The sequence below is a fragment of the Pholcus phalangioides genome, unplaced genomic scaffold (genome assembly GCF_987345545.1).
Source record: "Pholcus phalangioides strain wild (caught in Gottingen) unplaced genomic scaffold, Ppha-v1.0 ptg000022l_1, whole genome shotgun sequence".
Taxonomy (NCBI): Eukaryota; Metazoa; Arthropoda; class Arachnida; order Araneae; family Pholcidae; genus Pholcus; species Pholcus phalangioides.
In genome coordinates, this window is record NW_028301615.1 from 12,197,095 (window position 1) to 12,221,359 (window position 24,265).

The 24,265-nt window shown below is 36.9% G+C and overlaps 1 protein-coding gene across 2 annotated transcripts in view; it reads left to right on the top strand.

Annotated features, from left to right (window-relative positions):
- The window catches only part of Ctl2 (Choline transporter-like 2), a 63,047-nt gene that overhangs the window by 4,813 nt on the left and 33,969 nt on the right, over positions 1 to 24,265 (top strand). The window contains exons 4-9 of one of the 2 annotated variants that reach the window (XM_089249938.1): positions 134 to 212; positions 1,463 to 1,544; positions 2,007 to 2,117; positions 10,318 to 10,378; positions 22,443 to 22,487; positions 22,972 to 23,101. In XM_089249938.1, the coding sequence (XP_089106064.1) occupies positions 134 to 212; positions 1,463 to 1,544; positions 2,007 to 2,117; positions 10,318 to 10,378; positions 22,443 to 22,487; positions 22,972 to 23,101 (508 nt within the window). The remainder of the gene's footprint in view (positions 1 to 133; positions 213 to 1,462; positions 1,545 to 2,006; positions 2,118 to 10,317; positions 10,379 to 22,442; positions 22,488 to 22,971; positions 23,102 to 24,265) is intronic. The other variant, XM_089249939.1, reaches the window with a different exon arrangement.

The window sequence follows — 24,265 nt, forward strand, 5'->3', positions numbered from 1 at the left end:
CTATTAATAGTAACATTCCAGTGTCTTATGGAATTAACTTGAAAATCAAATAAAAAGAGCTTAATTTTTCTAATGGCTTGTATCCAATAATATAATTAGCCTAATATAATGTAATTTTCTCTATATATTTCAGGCTTTCGGTATGGTGATCCTAATAAACTGGTATACCCTACAGATAGTCAGGGAAATATATGTGGCATCAACAAATTTATGTAAGATTTAAATACACATTTATTGTATTTCTTTTTTCTAGAAAATCTACCAATATCTGAAGTCTCAGCAATTAGCAAAATGGCTAACTTGGCCACTTGACCTACTGGCTAGTATTTTGAGTTTAGCTAATGCATAGCTAAACTGGCCACTTTGTGAAGTACCCAGACTTTGTATGTTGGTCAAGTCATGTGGGTTCCCAACTTCGAGGTGCAAATGCAAGCCGATCTCGCTCTCTTAAAAAGTCTCGCTACAGAGAGCAACAGGCCTACAACGGCAAAATCTTCAAACATTGCACTTCACTCATAATTTGAAAAATATGTAGTAGATGGCAGCACTATAACAAGCATTACACAGAAAAAAGCTTCACATTAGGTACACAACATTGACACACACATTCTAACATGTACCAATTCATTAGAAGTTCTGCAGAGGGATATGGACGAGGCACTGTGTGGTTTAGTAGTAGTTAAGCCATGTGCATATGTACTACTACTGCTAGAACTTGACTACATGCACCTCGTAAACATTTCTTTGGGGAATTTCTAACAAATTGGTGGATGGTGGAATATGTTGTATTGCTCTAACGTATTTATGATTACTTGTGTGTGTGTGTGTGTTTCATGTTCTTGTGGTGTCGCCATCTGCCTTACATATTGGAAGTGAAAGTAGCTGATGTCTGAATTTTCATGTTGTGAGAGTATCATGTTGAAGGTCTGCCTGTTCTGTGTGGAGAGACTTTTTCAAGTGGGAAACTGGTTTTCATTCACAATTTGACTGAATACAGGGTTTGATATGTAGATTGCTCTCTCTCTATTTATAGGTCACGTTCCATCAAATTGCTGCTTGTAAACACATGTAAATAACTGTTATGCAATTTGCTTACTTCATTTATGCAGTTTTACATGAATTAAGCAAAATTAGATGACAAGTTATTCGCACTACTTCTCTACAGATGGTGCTATGCTTGTTCACGTGTGTCTGAATATGCATATAAAAAATTATCTTAGTTGTTTTAGATATGAAAAGGTTTTACTATATATAAATTTCAGTATGAAACAACCAGTTAGTCAAAGTAAAATTATTCCATCATGTATCTGCATTGTTTACCAGAAATTTATTTTTTTATTTCTTAATTGAATTTCATATGTTTGTAGATAGACTTTACACTAGAGTAAAAGAATAATGTACTCCATAGTAAATGATAATAATAGGCTATACTTCATAATGTACTGCCTTTTATTTTTTTCAGCTCAAAGCCTCATTTGTACTTTTTCAACATTCTCGAATGTGCTAACCCATCAGTAATTTTAAAAGGTTGTCCTACTCCTCAGGTAATTTTATTCATGAGATATCTTCTATTTGAGCAACAGATTTATTTCAATGCATTTGGCATCTTATACTACACTATTATTTCATGCATATGGTATGAAATAATTATTTTATAGTAGCAGAAAACAAAATAGCAGCGGAAACATTTTAAACATGTTTAACCTTTCACAATGATTTGTCACTGATGTTCCAAGTTTCTGTGCAGCACTGACATTTCTGCTACTTTAAAATAATTATTTTATACCATATGCATGAAATAACAGTGTAATATAAGATATACCAAATGCATTGTAATAAATCCGTTGTTGGGCAAGAATTATTGATGTAAAATTTCTGAAAATTTCAAAATATGTTTTTGTTTTTAACATTTAGTTTGCATTCGTCTTTGATCACAAACTCAGAAATATCATGTATGCCATGGGAATTCAGGCTTTTAATCTTTTATTTTTCTTTTGTTCACGCAGGTCTGTGTTTCCCATTGTCCTAATGAAACGTTCATTGTGGCCTCCTCCAAGCCTAATATTGAATCTTTCAAGGACAAGCTGATATGCAAATATAATGCCAATATGAATTTAGTAAGCATAAATTGACCATTTATACTTTGAATCAATCTCTGAGGAGGTTGAAATCATCGAATCCATGTTTACATGCAGTGGTTATCCTGGGGGTAGAGTTCATATTTTTCTGTAATAAAGTTTTGCACAACTTATTTAGGATCTTGCAGTTAATTCAAGGTGCACTGTTGTGGTCGAGTGGGCATGGTGATGGACTCGCATCACTAGGGTCCGGATTCAAGCCCCACTGTCGCCACAGTGGTGGTCGGCTGAAGTTAGTTTTCTGTGGTTCACAACTTCAAGGCATGAATGCGAGCCGATCTCTCCGTTAAAAAGTATCGCCACAGAGAGCAACAGGCATACAAACAGTACAAATAATCAATCATTACACTTCACTCCTGAAATATTAGATGGCAGTACTGAAAAATCAGACGCACCACTAGATACGCGCTCAGACCGTTAGGTACACACAGGTGTACACAGAATTTTCTCAAGGGGTGGGGGTTTGAGATTTTTTTACCTTCTGAGGGGGGTTTACGTTTTTCCTGCAAAATAACTTTATAATTTTGGCCCAAAACCCTCTCTTTGCATACACCAGTGGATACACATACTTACACTTCCTGCACAACTCATTTCGTATAGTAAATTGCCTATAGTGATAGACCTGAATTGTGCTCAGTTTGAAAGAAAAGCTAATTCAAGGTCACTGTACATTCAATAACATTTTTTCTGACATTTTCTATTGAAGAGATGTTGATGAATTATAATTGAAAGTGTTTGTGTATAATTTCAGTGGATTCAAGTTTTCACTCTTAGATAATATCCAATGTTGACCAGTAATATTATAAAATTCTCGAAGAAAACTCTACAGGTCACTTGGATGTGCAAAATTTTGTTCGATTCAAATTATGCACTTTTAAATTCTTGAATGTAAACTATGTATGGTATATACTGTTATGAAAATTAGGTCTTTCCCCCAAAGAAGAATGTGCTAAAATCTGCGACGCACGTCGCAGAACAATTAACGCTACTGCAAAACAATTTGGAAGAATTTTAAGAAAAAGTGCAAAAAAACACTATTATATGTTTGGGGATTTTTACCGCAGAACATTTCCAGTCAGCTAAAGGATCCTCGCCAAACAGTGCTAAACATTCTGCTTTGGGGGGGGGGGGGTCTTTCTACAATTTTTGAAGAACCTCTCAGGACAATAATCTCCTGTTGTCAAACCAGAAATATCAAGATATGCTCAAAACTTCTGGATTTATCTAGAAGGTCTCCAGACGGTGGCATCACAAAACTGGAACTATAGAAGAATTCTAAAAAATTTTCGTTGTATCTATAAAAACAGTCAGAGTTGTTGAGACTTGATCCTGAATGGGAGATTCATATTTGTAGTTTGCTCTTGTAAGTAGCTGTTTTCTGCAAAAATAAATCTGTAACATCCTGAAAATTGGTTCCTCTGCTTATTTCAAGGACTTGTGAGGAATTATCTGGAACAATTTGGTGTCAGAAGTGGGCTAATTCGACTTGAATGGTAAAAACAAGAGGCATGGCAATGGACGAGATGCGAGAACAGCTGAACCAGTTGATGAGCATTATGGGCCAGATGATATTGGCCATCATGGAAGAGATGAACAAATCTGCCACCATTGTCAACACGTCCATTGCTGAAGTCAAGGGAGACGTTGCCACAGTGAATGATAAGATAGAGTTGACGAGCTCAGATGTCAATGCAACAATATCTGTAATGAAAGAGGAAATCGCCACATCGATTGCCGGAGTAAAGGGAGACATCACTGTCGATGAAAGCAGAATGGATGGAATAGTTGACATCGTAAAAGAACTCTCCAAAGAAATGAATTCCATCACTGTGCAGGTGAATGCTGTTGACGATAAGATCTCAAAAAGGGTACTGGAACTCGAGAAAAAAATTCAGGAACCTACATTTTCCACGGACGCTCGCCAGGTCCTGCCAGCCATAGCTGATGTCAGTCGACTGAAAATCAAGCCCTCAACATGCAACGGAAGGACATCGTGGGCAATCTACAGGGCTCAGTTTGAGATGATCGCCTCTACGAACAGATGGGACTGTGTTCTCACACAAAACCTTCCACCTAGCCACCGCACTCCAAGGGGAAGTTGCAGAAGTGCTTTAGCTGCTTGCTACCGAGGACCGATCCAGCTATCCAGCCCTGATGCACGCATTTGAGCTGAGGTCCAGAGAAAATTATCTCAAGGACTTTCACCGGCCGCAACGTAAGACTAGGCAGCAGAAGGCTGGTGAAACGTTACAAGAACTGGCTATGGACATCGAAAGGCTCTTGCTTTTGGCTTATCCCGATTGGCCGCCGGACATCAGAAATGGACTGACCCTGCAGTGCTTCGTCGACTCTGTCGAAGACAGCGACATCCAGCAAGTGTTGCATCTGAGCGAATACAAGGACATGAGAAGTGCTTTTGTCTATGCTATGAAATTCGAAGCAGCCCTGCAAACTTCGATGAGAGACAGACGAATGGTCAGCGGTGCTGTTGTGGAGGACTCTATGACAGACATCATCAGAGAATTGAAAGAACTCCTGAAGAGTGCCAGAAATGATCATGGGAACCAGAGAGACAAGTCACTGGTGTGCTGGAAAAGCCCTGAAAAAGGCCACCTGTGGAGTGCATGCTCAATCGCGGCTGCTGGTATGGGAGATGTGCCATGCCGAGTATACCACATCTCACAGCTGCATGGTGGAGACCATGGACTCTACATGAGAGGTGAAATTGACGGACTTCCATGTAGAATGGTAATCGACATCGGAGCCAACATGAGCATTGTCATGACTAACCTGGCACAAAAATTCCAGCAACGACTTCTCTATATACCACCATTGTTGACGCTGCAAACAGTCACGGGAGAGAAAATGATTGTGTGCGGAAAATTGGAAGTGTCTGTGAAGTTTGCCACGATTGTTTACCGACACACCGTCTTCATGGCCAGCATAAAAAACCCGTGTATCATCAGACTGGACTTCCTGAGGAAACATGGATTTTCCTTTGACATGAGAAATGACCAGCTGCACACGCGCTGAGGGAAAACATTGCCCTACTTGGATGTGGTTGTAACAAATTTCTTCCACAGAAAGTGATGCCCATTTCGGAGGCTGTAAAAGGGTTCATCCCTGTTGGCATAAAGGGGAGATCCAGCCTCAGAAAAAAAATCGCATAGAAATGCCGACGCTCTGACAAAAAGACCGGGTCCACAGAACCATCGTTATTGCGCCAAGGCTGAAGAAAAGTACGGGCCGGCGAACCCTGTCATGAGACAGATAACATCTCAAGTCAAGTCATGATCCTTGGAGCAACAACACTCAGAAGGCCGAGCTAGAAGATCCAGACATACGACTGATAATGGACTTGAAGGAATCCACCGGGAATAAACCAGCGTGGCAAGACGTCGCCTCTTCCAGTCTGACAACCAAAAGGTACTGAGTTCTATGGACTTCCTGGGGACGAGAGATAGTGTGCTGTGCCGCAAATGGGAGTCGGAGAATGGAAAGACGTTCTGGTGGCAACTCGTCCTGTCAAAGAGTCGTGTGAAAGAAGTATTAAAAGAATTGCATGGAAGCTCAACCAGTGGACATTTCTGCATGATTAAGACTTTCCAGAAGGTCTGTGAACGATTCCGTTGGGACAAATCCAGGACAGATGTGGAAGAATGATGCAAAAATTGCAATGCCTGTGCCTTTAACAAAAATCCTCAAAGGTGCACCCAGACCTGTCTTCAACACCCCAATATTGGAGCGCCATTCGAGGGAATCGCCAGGGACGTCTTGGGACCATTACTGAGAACCGCCCACGAGAGTGCTGAATTCTATTCATTGCAGGTGCTTATGGGATAAGATCGTTGAATCACCAAAGACCGGACCAACATCAGCTTCGAGGAGATGAAGAACAGTACGATGCGAGGGTCACTTCTCATGACTTCGAGGAAGGATACCTTGTCTGGCTCTGGATCCTGAAGCAACGGGAAGGACTCTGACCGAAACTCCATGCACCTCGGGAAGGACCCTACAGAGTCGTGAAAAAACTGGATGATGTGGTGATTCGTATTCAAAAAGGCTTCATCGTCAAAATGCAAGGTGGTCCATCTAAATAGACTGGCTCCTTCTCACAGTGAATGACAAAGTGCAACCCACCGACTTAAAGATTGAATTTTTGGGACAAACAATTTTTAAAAAGATAGCAGTGTTACAAAAATTTGGTCTTTCCACAATTTTTGAAGAACTCCTCGGGACAATAATCTCCTGTTGCCAAACCAGAAATGTCAAGATATGCTTGAAGCTCCTGGATTCATCTAGAAGGTCTCCAGACTGTGGCGCTGCAAAATCAGAACTATAGAAGAATTCTAGATTTTTTTCCCGTCGTATCTATAAAAACAGTCAGAGTTGTTGAAACTTGATCCTGAATGGGAGATTCATATTTGTAGTTTGCTCTTGTAAATAGCTGTTTTCTGTAAAAATAAATCTGTAACGTCCTGCAAATTGGTTCCTCTCTGCTTATTTCAAAGACTTGTGAGAAATTATCTGGAACAATACAAAACTGCTGCATTTCTATTGAAACTTTTCTTACTTCACCAGTTACTTCTCTGAGTGCTGTTTATTTAATAGAAATTACTGTAGTTCTAATCAAAGTACCTTTGTTCCTTTTTATTTAAAGTTTCTATATAATAAATAACATCATAATAATATTCAGTTCAATACAATGGGTGTGATTAGGGCTAAGATTTTTATAACCTAACAACTGATAGAAAATGCTTTTTAAAAATGCATTTATGCACTATGAAAAAAATATACCCGGTGAAACAAGAAAAACCCTAAAAGTTGAGGGAAATGACCTCCAAGTAGATAAAACGTCCTTCTTGACAGACTGGTTCTTATCATAATTATCTTTTTTTTTAAAGCAGATTCCAATCGTTCTCTCTATTAATTACTCATACTGAGATATATTATTAACTAGGGTCATATTATTAACTAGGTTTCTTCTTAAGGAATTTTTATTCAGCTATAAATCAAGGTTGACTGTGTAACGTATCCAAAAACCCTGGTCTATCCAAAAAAAAAAAAGTAGTTTGACTGATAGCCTGATCAGACGCTCGATCGGCAGCAATCAATTTCGCGGATGGATCCCAGGGACAAAATAAAGAGAAGAGAATAAAATAAAAGTTATAAAAAAATGACTAGATTTTTAAGGACTATTTCCGTGGAAGGCCTAATGGTAATGCTACAACTGTTATGAAAAATTTTACTTTACTTTTAAATTCCCAAAAATTATCACAGTAGAACCTCTCTTAATGGTCACCCCTGTTTTATGGCCAAATGAAAATTTCTGGGCAAAAAACCTATTTAAATACACTGCTGGCCACCCAAATTGCAACACCAAGAAAGACAAGAGATATCGCAACAATATTTATTTTGTAGATAACATGTTGACCAAGCATCAAATGATTAAATTTATAGACTTCTGTGAAGTGTGGTTCCTGCCAAAATCAGTAGCCAGAGTAGCCGCCATTGTTGGAGATCACCGCTGCCACATGCCTCGGCATTGATTCAAAGAGACTTTGGATGTGTTCTTGGGGTACAGCAGACCAAGCAGCTTCCACGCGTTGCCAAAGTTGATCTGGTGTGGCAGCTGGGGATGTAATCTGGGTCAATCGTTGAGCAACCATGGACCACATGTTTTCTATCGGCGAAAGATCCGGAGAGCGAGCTGGCCAGGGAAGCAATTCAATCTGGCGATTGACGAAGAACCTTTGGACAATGCGTGCCACGTGTGGTCAGGGTTCAAGCCCTGAAGGTAAGGAAGGACAACTGGCTCCAACACCTCGGAGATGTAGCGCTGGCTTTTTAAAGTACCGGCAATGCGTACTAGAGGAGTGTGGTGCAGGACCAGTGTGGCAGTGCATAACGCAGCTGTTCAGCATCCTCTCTCCACGGTGTCTCCACACTCGAATCCGACGCAAGCAATGGACGTCTTGCGGACAGACCACTCTGCTGTAAATGGCGTCGAATGGTATGCGCAGACACTGGATGATGCGGTACAGACTGAATGTGCTGTGCTATGGTTCGTGATGTGGCTGAGCGATCCGTCACTGCCATACGCACAATACGCCTGTCATCACGTCAAGTGGTGCACTGAGGTGGATGCGATCGAACACGTCGGTCCGTCGTACCCTCCTGCATCCACCGATGACATATCCGCATTACAGTTGTTTGGTTTCGTCCAACACGACTACCGATTTCCCTGAAAGATAATCCACAATCTCGGTAGGCCACTATCCTTCCTCTGTCGAACTCGTGTACTTGATCAAAAGATGATCGCTGTTTTCTACGAGGCATAATTGATCGTTTTTTTGAAAAAACCACAAGAAAAACACAATTGCCGTACTTCAAATCGTCGAAATCTCCAAGCCTTAAATAGCGCTTTGAAGTGGCGCCACAGGCGCGCGTGATGTGCGTCTGCGCTGAAATTCTAATCATTTGCATATCTCACCTCCGCTAATGCATGTTGTAAATTTCATATTATTTGCATGCTTCCTTCAGGGTGTTGCATTTACGGTGGCCAGCAGTGTAATTTATTTTTTTCAAACCCCTGCTTAATGGTCACCCTCAGACAGTCACAGACACCATTTTCATGATGCTGAAACTCCCGTGGGGGACACCTATAGTTGCAGTACTATAGCCATCACTAGATGGCAGCACCGGTTCTAATATTTAATCTACTTTTTGGTAACTTTTGAGTAAAATTTTGGTTTGAAGTTTGCTAATGTTTGGCAATTCTGATGTCAGTTTGGAATCTATTATCACACACGCACGCTCATTGCTGGTTGTGCTCTTATATTTTACATATGATTCCATGCTGCTTAACTTCCACAGGCATATATATATACGCCTTATGAAGTCTATGCATTAACTGCCGCAGGCATATTTTTTATATGTCTTATAATTTATATGTCTCTTTATATTACTGTTTGTGATAAAAAAAGGGTGCCACTGGCGAGCAGATCGTGTAAGATTTGGTCGACAGTTAAGGAGTTAATATGACCAGCTCTAGTAATCCATTCCATCATTTGTTCCATTATACTAAAACTCCTATAAAGACACCAACAGTTGTAGTTTTGGTTCAAACTATGTTCACTAGATGGCAGCACTAGTTCTAATATTTAATCAAAATTTTGACTACTTTTGAATGAAGTTTTGGTTTGAAGTTTGTTAATGTTTGGCGACTCTGATGTCAGTTTAAATACTATTATCTCACACATTGCTGGTTGTGCTCATATATTTTGCACATGATTCCATGTTGCTTAATATGGCTAGCTCTAATAAATGTCGCTCTCTCTACCACTAAGAGAAAATAACTGATGCCATTGAATACAGTGATTTATGATATTGGTGGAACATTATGCTTCTATAGATGACAATGTGAAAATATAGAAGATCATACCACCAAAATATCCGACATTGTTAAGAAATTTTCAATATCATAGTCATCTGAAGAAGAAGACATATGTAAGAAGTAGAATGTGCGAAGAGCAAGAAAGCAGTATCAAAAACTATTCAGATGTTTTTAACGTACTGGACGGAATAAATACATTTTCCTGTGAACACAATGACAGAAAGGCATTGGATTCAGTCTCACACCTAAAAAATAGGTTTTGAGAGAAGGCGTTCAAATACTCAGCAAAACCTACCAAACAATGATTGATCAGTTTTTTTAAAAAGATGTCAATTCAGTATTTAAACTTCGTATAACATTTCTCTTGCAATTTTAATTGCCTATCTGTGTAATAATTATATACTGTCATGACTTCAAATAACATATTTTATATAATTAAATAAACATATTTATATTATCAGAACTTTGTTCATTTTCGAATAAAGAATAATTTCAGTTATTGTTGGTACTGTATTTTACAGTATCAATGGGAGCCCCTCCCCTCTTTCTGATATGGTCATTCCTCTTTTATGGACAAATGTTTTTTGTCCCCAAATGTCCGCAATAAAGGGGTTTCGCTGTATTCTCAAGTACTTGTAAAAATTGTTTTGTTTACTTATTTTGATTGTTATAAAAGGGGAAACAAATTGCTTTCTGAAGCACTTTGTACTTCATAAATATCTTAACTTTTTAACTAAATAAAATGTAATTCCTTATGTATCTGATAAAAGCATTCTCTTTTAGTCTGTCAAGGAACTGGTTGAAAGTGGCACATGCGCTTCAATATATATGAAGAGCAAACCATGTAAGTAGAAATATGTTTAAATTTCACAGTTCAATTATAATACTTATCTATTTTTTTTTTTTGTGGAAAAAGATGGACTTTCCCCCCCCCCCCCCCCCCGCTTTAAAAAGCAATTTAATTTGCTTCATGACAAAAATGTATTTTCAATCATGATCATTCCTTTAAAATACTACAATCAGGACTAGAAAAAATCATTGATTTTAACAGATTTTATCTTCTTATCTAGAATTATTTCTCTAGAGACCTTACTTTGATAGCAAAAATCAATTAAAATTTATCTCAAAATTTTAAAAATTTATATACTTATTTATTTCTAATTCTAAAGCACTATTAATATAACATTCCTAAGTACATTTCCTAAACATTTGAATTCAATTCAGAAATCCAATTTCATCAAAGTAGATGCTAGTCAAATCCAAAAGTAAAATGCATGTTAAAAGTAAGTTACTCTCTACTGATATTAAAATTAATTAACAAACATGCATTATGCATTGAAAACAGTACTTCACTCTTCTTCCTATGTACAATGATACCTTGGCTAAACAAAATAATTTGTTCCAGTCATTAGGGGCCGTTCAAGTATTACGTAAGCAGATTTTTAGCCATTTTTGACCCCTCCCCCCCATTGTCAGCAAAATTTCGTCAGCAGCTTAGAATATTTCATATCTTCAAAAAGGGTGGTTGATGACATAAGCAACCTTAAAACCCCCTTCCCCCTTGTCATCAAAAGTCAGCAAATCCAAACCCTCCCCTCGATGCTGACGTAATACTTGAATGACCCCTTAATTAAACTCAATCCAGGTACTACTACAGAGTTCGTGCGGTGCTTAAAGACTCCTTAAAAAGTTATTAATTTTCATTTTTCTTTCTTAGGGCCCTCAAAACTCTTTAAAACCCTCCTAGCTGTTTGTAAAAAAATTCATTCATTTTTCCCCACTCTGGAATACTTCCTGCTGAGGTTGATAATTAGTTGTACTTGATGTTGAAAGAAGTTCCCTATAAAAGGGAGAAAAATAAAAAAATAAAAGAGGTGTCAGGGATGGGGGGGGGATTTCTTTATAGGGACTTCAAGTTCACCCTGTAGCGGGTGGGAACAGATCTGCAGACAACTGACACAGCTAAGACGTTATGACACCTGATTGGTTGGACTCCAGTGACCTCACCCATGCCCCCACAAGGGCAAGACTGACAGGGCTTTATCCCTGGGACCCGGGATAATTGTCATAATGTTTTTGTTTTTTCATGCTATAAATTACAGAGGGGCCCCTGAAAAGGATGGCATGGGGGACCCTCCAAAGGTCCCAGCCTAGAGGCCTGCTCCAGGATGTAGGGCCAATGACCTCACCTGCTTCTGATATGCTGAGAAAAACTGTAAAAGGAGATTTTGTTGGCTGTCAAAGAAATTGACAATGAAATGGAAATAAAAAAGAAGTTAGCTAAGTTCTAAATAGCATTCCTGCCAGAAAATGGTGCTACTACCAGTAGTGGTAATTTTTGTGACATAGGCGCCAAAATTAACATCCTGCTCCGATATTATATTTAATATTTTTCTGCGCCAAATAACGCTTGGTTGTCAATACAGTCAAACCTCTCTTTCTCAAAAAGCTCTATACCTCAAAAAAAAAAATAAATAAAATCATTGCATTTTCTGTACTAAACCAATGAATTTCAACCCCTCTGTCTCGAAGTAATTTTCGAAAAACTCTCTATCTCGAAGGCCAAGCCTTAGTGATAGTAAAAGAAAAACACGAAAATTCATTTTCTGGCTTTGCTCCATAGATGAAAGAAACTGATAAGAAAGGATTATTCATTGTATTGATGTAGCTTGCTGATCATAGGCAGGTACTTAGATTAACGGGGGGGGGGGGGGGGGGGGAGGATGCCACATGTGTGGAGGACTTGTTCAGCGTGGCAAAAAATCAGCCAACAGATGATTCAAAATTGCTTCAAGAAAGCTATAGGTGTCGAACAAATTACCTCAGTGATGAATCAGATCAGATCTGGTGAACTACTTGAATTTCAACGAATCTCAGAATAATGTTGAAAAATGAATTTCGGAACATTGGGACATTACTAAAGAAAACTTGAAAAAAATTCAAATGTAAAGTGTACATTATTCACATATAGTATGATTGAACACTGGTTGTGTAACTTAACCAATAAATTTCATTAGTATGTAGTAAAATATAGTACAGTATTTTTTAATTTATAATAATCAATCTCATTTTTCACCATTTTTGGCTCGCCTTTCTCACTAAAAAACTCTATTTCTCGAAAACTCTCAAATTTTTTTTCAGTCCCATCAGTTTCAAGATAGTGAGCTTTGACTGTATGTATGTTAAATATTTGTGTGTGTGTGTGTGTGTGTGTACTTAAAAACTCAAATATACACTTTTATACTTGCTTTGGGTATATCAGTGTTGCCAACAACCCGCTCATTGTCCTCAAATTACTGAAATTTTGGAAAAAGACACCAAAAAGTTTTCTTCCTGTGTGCCGTATTCTTTGAGAGAACATGTTTCATTCCTCTGTGCTTCAGCACCATTTCCCTTCCTCCTGTCTTCCATAGTCATACTTAGATAGTCATGCTCAGGACTATCCCAAAAAATAATTTTTAAGAGTAATTTCACACTTCTCCAAAATTTTAAGGGGTCGTTTTAAAAAAAGAGCTGTATTTTATCATGGAATTAGGAATTCCCGTCTCTCCTTTAAAGAGTTGCCAGAAAAGTTCACGAGCGTAAAGATGGGAGAGAAAGACTGCCTTTTTTTTGAATGGATGTTCCCATGATCTATTTCATCCCAGAAAATCAGATTGGGATAACCATGGCCCCCTTATTTAAATTATCAGTCCCTCATCAGGCTTTTCATCATGAAACCCAGATAAAATCTGTGGTCGTGCAACTGAAGACAGTTTATTCTAGTCTACCAACTTTAAAACCCAAATGTGAGGCGGTTCCTATTTCCAAAAAAAAAAACAGTCACCACACTGCAAGCAGCAGAAATTACTGAGGTTGATCGTCATTGCGTCAAATCCCAATGCTTCATGAAAAAAATTTTCATTCTGTGAGTGAAAGAGCTGATCTGCCAAATTATGAATGCTAATTTGTCAATTTCTCCAAAACACGAATGTTAAATCGCCAATGTTGCGAAATAACGTGTGCTAACTCTCTAAATATCGTGTTGATTCTCTCAAAATTTTCCCCCATTTTGCAACAATTTCTTTTTTGAGTATAATTAATAAGAAGCCAATAGGAATCATGCTCATAAAATTGAAAAAAGAAAATAATTTTAAAGAATTTCTCATTTATATGTTCACTTTCATCGAGAGGTGAATACAGAGTTGCGGCAAATATGAATAGCTTTGTAAAGAAAATTTTTTTCAGCTTTGATATTTTTATTTTTAATAATTTAAGGGAAAATGAATATCACTTAGAATTTTTATAATTAATATGATGCTGTTATGAATACTTTTTAATCAAAATGTTAATCAAATGCTATGTTTTATTTTTGACCAAAACTTGAAGGTTTTTAAAACACTTTGGGGTCAACAGAAAAATATAGATAGTTTCTAAACTGCTCTACATCTATATTTTTGAAAAGAGGGAAAATTTGTGTGGCAGATTCAAAATACATTTGCATACATGCCACTTTTTTTGTTTTTTTTTTTGCTGTAAAACGTTTAAGTTCTGAAGTTTACTATGACTCCTTAAAAAGTGTTTAAAATCTCCTTGATTAAGAAAATTAAGGAAATTATTATTTGAGGAAATTTTGTGTGTGTGTGTGTGAACCCTGTACTAAACCACACACACACCTCATCTATATTCCTCTGCAGAACTTCTAACAAATTTCTGCATGTGGAATGTGTGTGTCTATGTTGTGATCCTAAACGTGTAGTTTGGAAGTTTGTTTCTGCGTATTGCTTCGTATAAGTGCTGCCACATATTTTTTGAACTTTGAGTGAAGTGCAATGATTGAAGATTTTAGCATTGTAGGCCTGCTGCTTTCTGTGGTGACATTCCAGGTACCTCCAAAAATTTAATATAAGTTATGTAAAACACTAAGAAGCATTGTAAAAAACAAACTGACGGAAGGCTAGAATGAACAGCTTCACAGTTGGATGAAGAAAAATTAAAAAAGGAAGTGATTACTGAAGATCCTTTCATTTTACACTATACAGAACCCACTATTGTCACATTTTTATGATGTGGTCAGCTCAATTCTCAGTCTCACACATACTGATAGAAAGATAAGCTGTAGTAATGTTCAGATTACTTAGATTTCTACATTGAAAGCATGTGTGCACTTGAAACATTTAAGTCTATATAGTTTTTATTTTTTAAATTCATTTTCTCTTAGCTTAATCTTTCATTTTATATGACATAATTCACAAGCTTTCTGAAAGAGAAATGAAGGTATATCAGGAAAGTGATTCCAAGGCAGATGTAAATTTTACCAGGCTCGAATGACAGTAATTCTCAGTGATAAGATGCTCATCTACCATGATGAAGGCTACGGTCAGTTGTGCAGGTTCGATCCCGGGGAAGAACACATAGCATACAAGTTCTTCTTCCTGTCGATTCTGAGCCAACCATGATAGATGATGCCTTCATTTCTACCCCAACTCGAACAGTAGTAAATTGCTGTGTAGCAATATAGTTGAAGTTGGTGTGCAGTAAAATAGTAGTAGTAATTCTGATGATCGGCATGCAAATTCAGCTCAGAATTTGGCTGTGTTATGTTAGTGTGTGCATCCATATCAAAAAACTGTGAAAAAAAAATCTTTGTTAGCCAAAAAAATTTCATAAGTTAGCTATTCTAGGTATCATTGTAATTGCTTTAGCAATTCTATACTTTTCATACCACATAATTTACCCCTTATGCACCAGGGGCGTGCGTCTTGGTGCAATGCTATGTACGGGGTGATTATAAAAAAACTATCCCGACATATGGGCCCCTAACTATCATACCATTCACAGAAACTGAATGAAATGTTGGCATAAGGTATTTTGAGGTATGCGCTCAAGAATGATATGGAAAACAACAGTGTCACTCTAACAGTTACGGTTACAGTGAGAAAATTTCGAAAATATCAAATGGCAACACCAGGTTTTTTGTATTGGAATGCGATCTCCATACTGAAAAACACTAAATAGCGTTGGAATGGCACCTGTAGCACGAAAATCCCTGGAGCTAGGCAAGTAAAAAGTAAAGAGGACTTTGCCGTGCACCAGAGCATTAATGTTCGTTTCATTCGTCACACTGTTTCTTCGGCTGAGATCCCAGCCTGATTAGTCCTCCACAAGGTCATGTGGAAAATTTGTGAAACACAATAAAATGCTTTATTTTATGCTGCTTCTCTGTCCTTATTGGTTGTCCTCACTTTTAGCCTATCTACCGCCGGTGATTTTCATGCTACAGTTGCTGTTCGAATGCTATTTGGGGTTTTTCACAATGGAGATCGCATTCCAATACAAAAAACTTGGTGTTGCCATTTGATATTTTCGAAAATCACCGGCGGTAGATAGGCTAAAAGTGAGGACAACCAATAAGGACAGAGAAGCAGCATAAAATAAAGCATTTTATTGTGTTTCACAAATTTTCCACATGACCTCGTGGAGGACTAATCAGGCTGGGATCTCAGTCGAAGAAACAGTGTGACGAATGAAACAAACATTAATGCTCTGGTGCACGGCAAAGTCCTCTTTACTTTTTACTTGCCTAGCTCCAGGGATTTTCGTGCTACAGGTGCCATTCCAACGCTATTTAGTGTTTTTCAGTATGGAGATCGCATTCCAATACAAAAAACCTGGTGTTGCCATTTGATATTTTCGAAATTTTCTCACTGTAACCGTAACTGTTAGAGTGACACTGTTGTTTTCCATATCATTCTTGAGCGCATACATCAAAATACCTTATGCCAAAATTTCATTCAGTTTCTGTGAATGGTATGATAGTTAGGGGCCCATATGTCGGGATAGTTTTTTTATAATCACCCTGTACTTTGCTATTAATTATAAATTGAATATTAAATTACAATAATTTATTAAATTATATTAATATAAATTAAATATGAAATTATATTAATTATAATTAAATATTAAATTATATTAATTTATTAAATTTTATTAATATAAATCAAATATTAAATTTCCTCTGTTCCTCCACACTGCTTATCATATTATCCTGTATTCAATTCATTACAATTAATGAATATTTCTACGGATCAAATATTCAGCTAGTTGATCTGATATCCTAGACAGTTACAGCTATCAAGGAAACATTTATTTTCTGGATGTTATACTGAGGTGAACTCGGAAAGAAAAGTCATCTTGTGTCCACTGGGACTCGAACCCAGGCCCTCTTGCATACCGGGCAAGCATGCTACCATGACTTTTCTTTCCGAGTTCCTCTCAGCATAATATCCAGAAAATAAATGTTTCCTTGATATCTTGGGCTGAAAAAAAGCCATCTATCTCTCTAAAGTTACAGCTATGCCTTGCCTGGTGTAGAAGGGGTTAATTTTCTATACCTGTAAGGCAGAAAGGGGCTTAAGTATTTTGCGGCCCAGTGCAAAAAAAGATTTGCGTCCCCTCTGAACAGGAGTTTCCCAATACCCTAGGGTGTCAATGGGTACTCATGCCCACCCATTGGTTCACATTGGCACCCGAGAACAACTGTAAAGCTACTACTTCTTCATGGTGATAAAAAAATCCAGTCAGCAATAAATATGAACAAAAAGTGCCTGCTCTCCAGTGAAAAAATTACGAGTGTCCCCTCAGGCACTTAAAAGTTTAGGGCTGCCAGGGCCAGAAAACCGATTATCTACCCAGACACAACCGCGCCCTTTGCACCTGTCTAAGTCTGGTCTCTGGTGCCATGCCTGTAGGGAAATAATAAGAATAATATGGTAATAACTCTTCCAGCATGGCAAAAACATTTCAAAACTACAGTTTTCATATTATCATTTGTTTGAAATTATTGCATCCCCCCCCCCCCCCCAACCTCCTTCCTCAAAGTCCCAGAAATCACGCAGGGATAAGTTGGGCTATGCTGTGAGTGTGGCCACACTTTCTCATTTGAAATTTTCCAGCAAGTTCTTGGTTTTGTATTGTGTGGTTACCATTGTATGGTCATATGGGCATCGTGCTGGACTCTCACCACATTGATCCAGGTTCCAACCCTGTTGACGACATAGTGGTGGTTTTCTACGATTTTCCAACTTTGAGGCCAATCTCCCACTTGAAAAAATCTCTACTCAGAAAGCAGGCAGACCATCAACATGATATTAACATAACGAAAAAATTCAAGCATTTAAAATCTTTACTTCCAAATATGCAGCACAGATGGCAGCACCAGCAAGAACCTGAAATAAGTTCAACTCTGACAGCACAAATATGGTAGGGCTATGTATATACATATGCTCACACAATATGTTCCTGCATTTGCAGATTCTTTAGAAATTCTACCGAGGAATGTGTATGTGGTGCATGTACGGTTAAGTAATAGTAAGCTGTGTGGTTATACATGCAACATTTCATTTCATCCCTTAATTTTACACACTTCCATAGAAAATGTCTATTATGCTGAAAATTTCTATGATTCACAATTGCCAGGTGAGATATTGTACATTGTTGAATATTGTTACAATTTAACCATTCAGCACCTACAGAAATCTGATTTCCACAGCCTTTATTGTAATATTACCCTATAACATCAAGCTAACTAACTTTTGATTTAAAAAAATGAGGTATGCGAAGATACAAGCAAATTTTTGAAACAGAGGTAGTGTGTAAAGATTTTGAAGCTTGTGGGGAGAACTGCTACAGCAAATTGATAAAACTCTAAAAATGTTTAAAAAAAGAAAGAAATGTTTTCAAAGAAAGAATAAAAAAAATTGATGAAATAAAAAAATATATATATTATTTTCAGAAGTCCTGATTGTGGAGAAAAATTATGTCCCCATAAAATATGGTGCGTATGGTCACCCCCCATATGTTTCTAACTACCAACATTCTTCTCCAGCATCTTCCATAGGAGAGATCTAACTATAGATGGTGTTGCTTCTGTATGGTCCAAAAAATAGAAACTATGAGAAAAATAGAATAGCCCACATTAATTATGGTTGTCTTCATGTAAGTACAGATGTTAAACATTGATTATATATTATCCTAAAATTAATTTTTGTTGACTAGATCAAAAACAAGTTCAAGCCTTAAAAAATATTGATCAAAATAATTCATTTGAATCTCTGGAAGTCAAAGTTCACTCTGAATGGGAAAAAAAACAATTTCTTCAACAAAATTTTAAATCCTTTGAAAAGAGCAAGATCTCTTTTCTTGACTGAAAAAACATGCTCTTGACTCCCAAACTTACTTTTCCCTGCTTCTAGTAAAAAAATCTATTTGTCCTACGTGATCTGCCACCCCATGTGTTTGACATATCAACCTATATTATATTCATGCACTGTATTCCTCTGGTTAATTGCAGTGTCCTCTGGAAGTTAACATCACCAGTAGAATCACTGCTTTAAGTTAAGTTAATTATTAAAGCATCCCAAAATCTTTCAACTAGTTGGGAGAGAGAGATCATCATTTGCAGGACAGCTCCTTAAGAAGGCTTGTGCCTCCCTGAAAAATTTGAAGTGATCATTAACTCAATTCTTTAAATAGATTTTAGACTAACATAATATCATTGGATTAATTTAATTAGATTAATTTAATTTTCAACGAATAAATTTGATGAAATCAAAAAATATATATATTATTTTCAGAAGTCCTGATTGGAGAAAAATTGTCCCCATAAAATACGGGGCATATGATCACCCCCATATGTTTCTAACTACCAACATTCTTCTCCCAGCACCTTCTATAGAAGAGATCTAACTATAGATGGCGTTGCTTCTGCATGATTCATCCTGCGCCTTCACAAGAGAGAGAGAGAGCTTCAGTAGAAAGAAACACGGAAAGGATAAAGAGGAGATAAGAGGAGAAGAGAGGATAAATAAAGATAAACTTTGGAAATTATCATCAAAAGGCAGTTTGTGAAGTGGATAGACGAGAATAATGTATTGTCGGATAATCAGCATGGGTTCAGGAAGGGGAAGTCATGTGTAACTAACCTCCTTTGCTTCTATGATAACGTGACTAAGGCTTTGGGTAAAAGCAAAAATGTAGATGTTGTTTACCTTGATTTCCAGAAGGCATTCGATCGGGTCCAACATGGTAAACTCTTGAAGCGTTTACACGAGATTGGAATTGGGGGCAACTTGCTGAATTGGATAGAATCGTGGTTAAGAGATAGGTAGCAACGAGTTATGGTGAACGGGGAATTCTCTGGTTGGGCAGACGTCACAAGTGGAGTTCCTCAAGGAAGTGTCCTTGGCCCCATACTTATTTCACTTTTTATTGATGAACTCGATCTGGGTATCGATGGGATTACTAGCAAATTCACAGATGATGTGAAGTTAATGGGGGTAATCGGGAATCAAAGCGATAGGGAGTCACTCCAGAACAGTCTAAACAGGATTGCAGCATGGGCAAATGAATGGAGCATGACGTTTAGCGTTGATAAGTGCATGGTCGCTCATTTTGGTTCGAACAACCCACGGTTCTCTTACGAGTTGAATGGTGTCACTATCCCAGATGCAACTAGGGTCACCGATTTGGGAATTCTCATTGACGAGTGGCTTAGGTTTTCTGAACATTGTTCAGCGGTGGTCAAAAAAGCGAATAGAATGCTTTGTCTCATTTTCAAAAAAGTCTCTTCACGTTCTCCTAAAGTCATTCTTCCGCTTTTTCGAGACTTATTCGTCCTGGACTGGAGTATGCTGTAAGGTTTTGGAGACCATACCTACAGAGGGACATAGACTTGGTTGAAGGGGTGCAGAGAAGAGTTACGTGTGTCCTTATTGGCACACAGGGCTTGAGTTATGAAGAGAGACTTCATTTTTTGAATATGTTTACATTGGATGAACGCAGGTGTCGAGGAGATATGATCGAAGTGTTCAAAATTTTCAATGGAATGGATAGGATGGACCATGAACTTTTAGTACACCGCCAATCGACTGCTTTTACAAGGGGACACCAGTATCGATTGGTGAGGGACAATGCAAGGTTATGGTGTCGCAGGGAATTTTTCTCTAATAGGGTTGTTAATAAATGGAATAGCTTACGCCCGGAGGTTGTAAATTGTAACACAATTGACATGTTTAAAAAGAAATACGATAAACAAACATGTTGGGGTAAATCGAGAAACTATCCATACTTAGAATAAGCAACACAACCATAAGTATTCTTTATGGGCATTGTATAATATTTTATCATGTGTATATATTGTTTATAATTTTTGTTAATTGCATTTTTAAATGGGTTGCTGTATTTTTGAAATATATGACATCCATATTTTTATGGGCATCTTTTTCTCAGCCACCTCGTTGAGCATTTTGCCTGTTGTGGCGTTGTATTTGTATTTGTATAAGAGGGTGATTGTTATACAGTTTATTATGCATCTTGCCACTGATGCTGCCATCTAACTTCTATATTTTAAATTCATTCTATCTTTTAATACAAATACAAAAGCCACAACAGGCAAATTGCCTGATGAGATGAAAAAATGTGTATGAATATTCTATTTTTTAAATCTACTCTATCCTATAAATTAGAGTATAATTAAAATAATATTTATCTTATATATCTTCATTTTTTTTTAGAATATAATACATCTTTTGAATTTGAATTTTTTTTTTTGAAGTAAGAGTATAAATTTTCACAATTTGCAAAAAACGTTTGCCAAGGGCAACTGCTGAACCCAGATCATGATTTTGAACACTGTTAAGATATCAGTTAGGCTCATTGCACAAATTACCTAGGTATTAACGTTAATGTCGCATTGATATAGCATTATTATTTTTGTATTCTATACAGATAATATAAAAAATAACTTGATAAACAGAAATAGTAGGTTACTCTCATTCAGGACATGATTTTGACTTCAGTGGGCCTTAGGCAAAGTGAAAATTAGTGGAGTCCTCCCCCTTCAACTGGGGTCAAAGATATGTTGTTAGTCAAAAAATATATGTTGTGATGGTCAGTGAGGTGTATACAGAGTGGTGAACATGGAAAATTCCTTTATTCTACATAAATACAGAAGAGTCTACATTAGCATGGGAAACTGACCATCCTTCGTCATGAAGGTTAAAATCGAACTCCTTGAAAATGTTTTCATCTCTCTATACAACTTAAACCTCACGTATCTGGTGAATAAAAGTATTACTGTACATCCTTGTCAACAGCTTGCCTGTTACAATGTTTAAATTTTAGGGGCCCAAAATCATGAGGTTCACAGCAGATGCTTAACTTGCCCATGTGGAAATCGGGCCCTGCCCGTATCATAATACAGTGCAAAATGATTTTTTCTCCCTCCAGAATTTTTGTGATGAGCTGTCACTGATTATTTGTCCACAGATAAGTTTCATTATTAAAACCATTGTAGAAAAACTTGACTGAAGCCTTGTTTACATGTGGAAATGAAAAAACACTGGGGAAAATCACAAATTCATTTACACAATGCTACTGTTCTTTTCCATTCACTATGCGAAGGATTATGGAAAAGGAGGTTTGAACAATCCTATAAATCCACCAATATAGAAGGTGCAACTTTTGTACCCTCTTTTTTCTCTACGAGGGAAAAGTTGTCAAGTGGATTCAATTTCAAGAAGAGAAAAATACATTCGCAATCTCACCACAAACAGGACTTATGCGTGTTTAAGCAGGCAATATCCTTTGACTGATGTCATTCTAAGATAATTGTCGCTATCCAGAAAGAGCTCATAAATATGCTTCAAGGGGAAAAAAAAAATTTGGAGAAATCCAATCGGAGATAAAAAAAAATAAATAGGCAATAGCTTTGAATAAGCAACTGGAGCCAGAAAAATCACTTTTAAAAAGTTCATATAAGGTGCTTTGTTATTGCAGTAAATCACAGTCCTTTCCATTATGCATATGCTCTCTTCAATGTCATTGTATTCTATTATAAATTTTACTGTCTTTATTTCTTGTGCTGCCAGACATGATAAAGTATGTAATAGGTGGTCATCCAATGGAAAAAACATGTAAGTATATGGGAATGTTAATGCATGCTTTTCTATGCACTAATATCATGTGTGCTTGAACATCACATTTACACGCATGCATAGTAGAATTTTTATGATTTTTGAAGTGTTCTGAATTTTTTGTTATGATTTTAAGAGCATCTTGTTTGTATCAACACTTTTCATTTAGAGTTTAATTTTCTTTTTCTTCTTCAGCAATAAATTTTTCATGGCATGGGGTTTTAATTTTAACAGATGATTTTAGCGTCCAAATATTTTTTAAATTAAATTTTTGTACAAGCAGATTATTTTGAAGTATCTTGCTCACCTTACATTGAACATTGAAGGACCGGACACACCCCGCTTCCCATCTCAAGGAGATATCGAAGCTTTCCCGAAAGATGGGTGCATGTGGAATTTTATTAAATATGTATATATATCTATATAAATTTGTATAACGGAATAACAAGTGCTCACCTTACAAAATAATTCTCTTCTATTTTAGTGCTTGGACGGTGTATTCCACAAGATCTTTTCGAACGAGGTGGAAAAATCATCGATACTCTTACAAATGATACTGCAAAAACATCAAGTGGCCATCCTGTAACACAAGAAGCTCTTTCAAAAGCATTGCAGCAAGTAGAATTTCATTATTCTAGTATTAATAAAAATATAAGCTCAGGTACTTTCGTGAGCTGATATCTCAAACTATTTATAGTTTTGAAAATGTTAATGCTTGCAACACTAGTTATTACAACTCTGCTATAAAAAATTTATTGTAAAAGTTCTTCTTTGCAAATTTCTTTCATGTCCTGCTAAGAACAGAATTTTCATAACAGGTGATATAAGTATCAAGTTTTCCTGGATATTTGTATAAAATACTATATATTTTCTTCTGATGTTGGATTGTTATATTAAAAGTTATTTATTCTCATTAAAAATATACAAATGGTAAAAATTAAGAGGCAGTCTATTTTTGCTTCCAGCAGCAAAATTTGTTTCATGTTTTACTTTTTTAAAATTTCTTCTCGTGCATTATACAGCCGTTCACTCCTATCATTGTCCAATAGCCAATTCCCGAATGAGGTTACCACGGAACACAAATTTTTTTTTTGAAATTTTGTCACAAATCATCTTTGAATTCCTTAGAATACAAGGAAAAAGTACTTTCAAAAAATTAATTCTGAAAATGCTATGAAATTTAAACTTTTATATTTCCCAATTCCTATAAATGATATCTGATAAAAAAAAAAAAACATTGAATGCGCAGGAAAAAAAATTGCAGTCATCTCCAGACAGAAAATTGCAGTGATATGGAAGACAGATCGCAACACCAGCAAGAAAATTAAACAAGCGCAACTCGAATGACATAAATACATGAGAAAACAGTGGTTCTTCACCCTTTTTCCATCCCGCACCCCCAGTACAATACAATTTACCTTCCTGCACCCCCTTGGATAATGTGTTGCCATACCGCCAGTTAAGAACCACTGCATTAGAGCTATGCATATATATACATACACACACACTACACAATCCAACATGTAGCCTACTGATTTATTAGAAATTCTGCAGAGAAATGTGTACGCTAGGTACATTTAAGGTTAAGTAGTAGTAGTAATGATCTCTAGACAACAAAGAAGATCTCATCAACTCTGCTTCTGTTTTTTTTTTTTTTTTTTTTTTTTTGAGGATATCCACCACAGATGTAGATGAAACATTTGGTTGGTAATAATTTGCCTGGACCAAGGTTTTTAGCCCAGAGTTGTCTAACCCTTGATACCAGCTATGAAAACCTA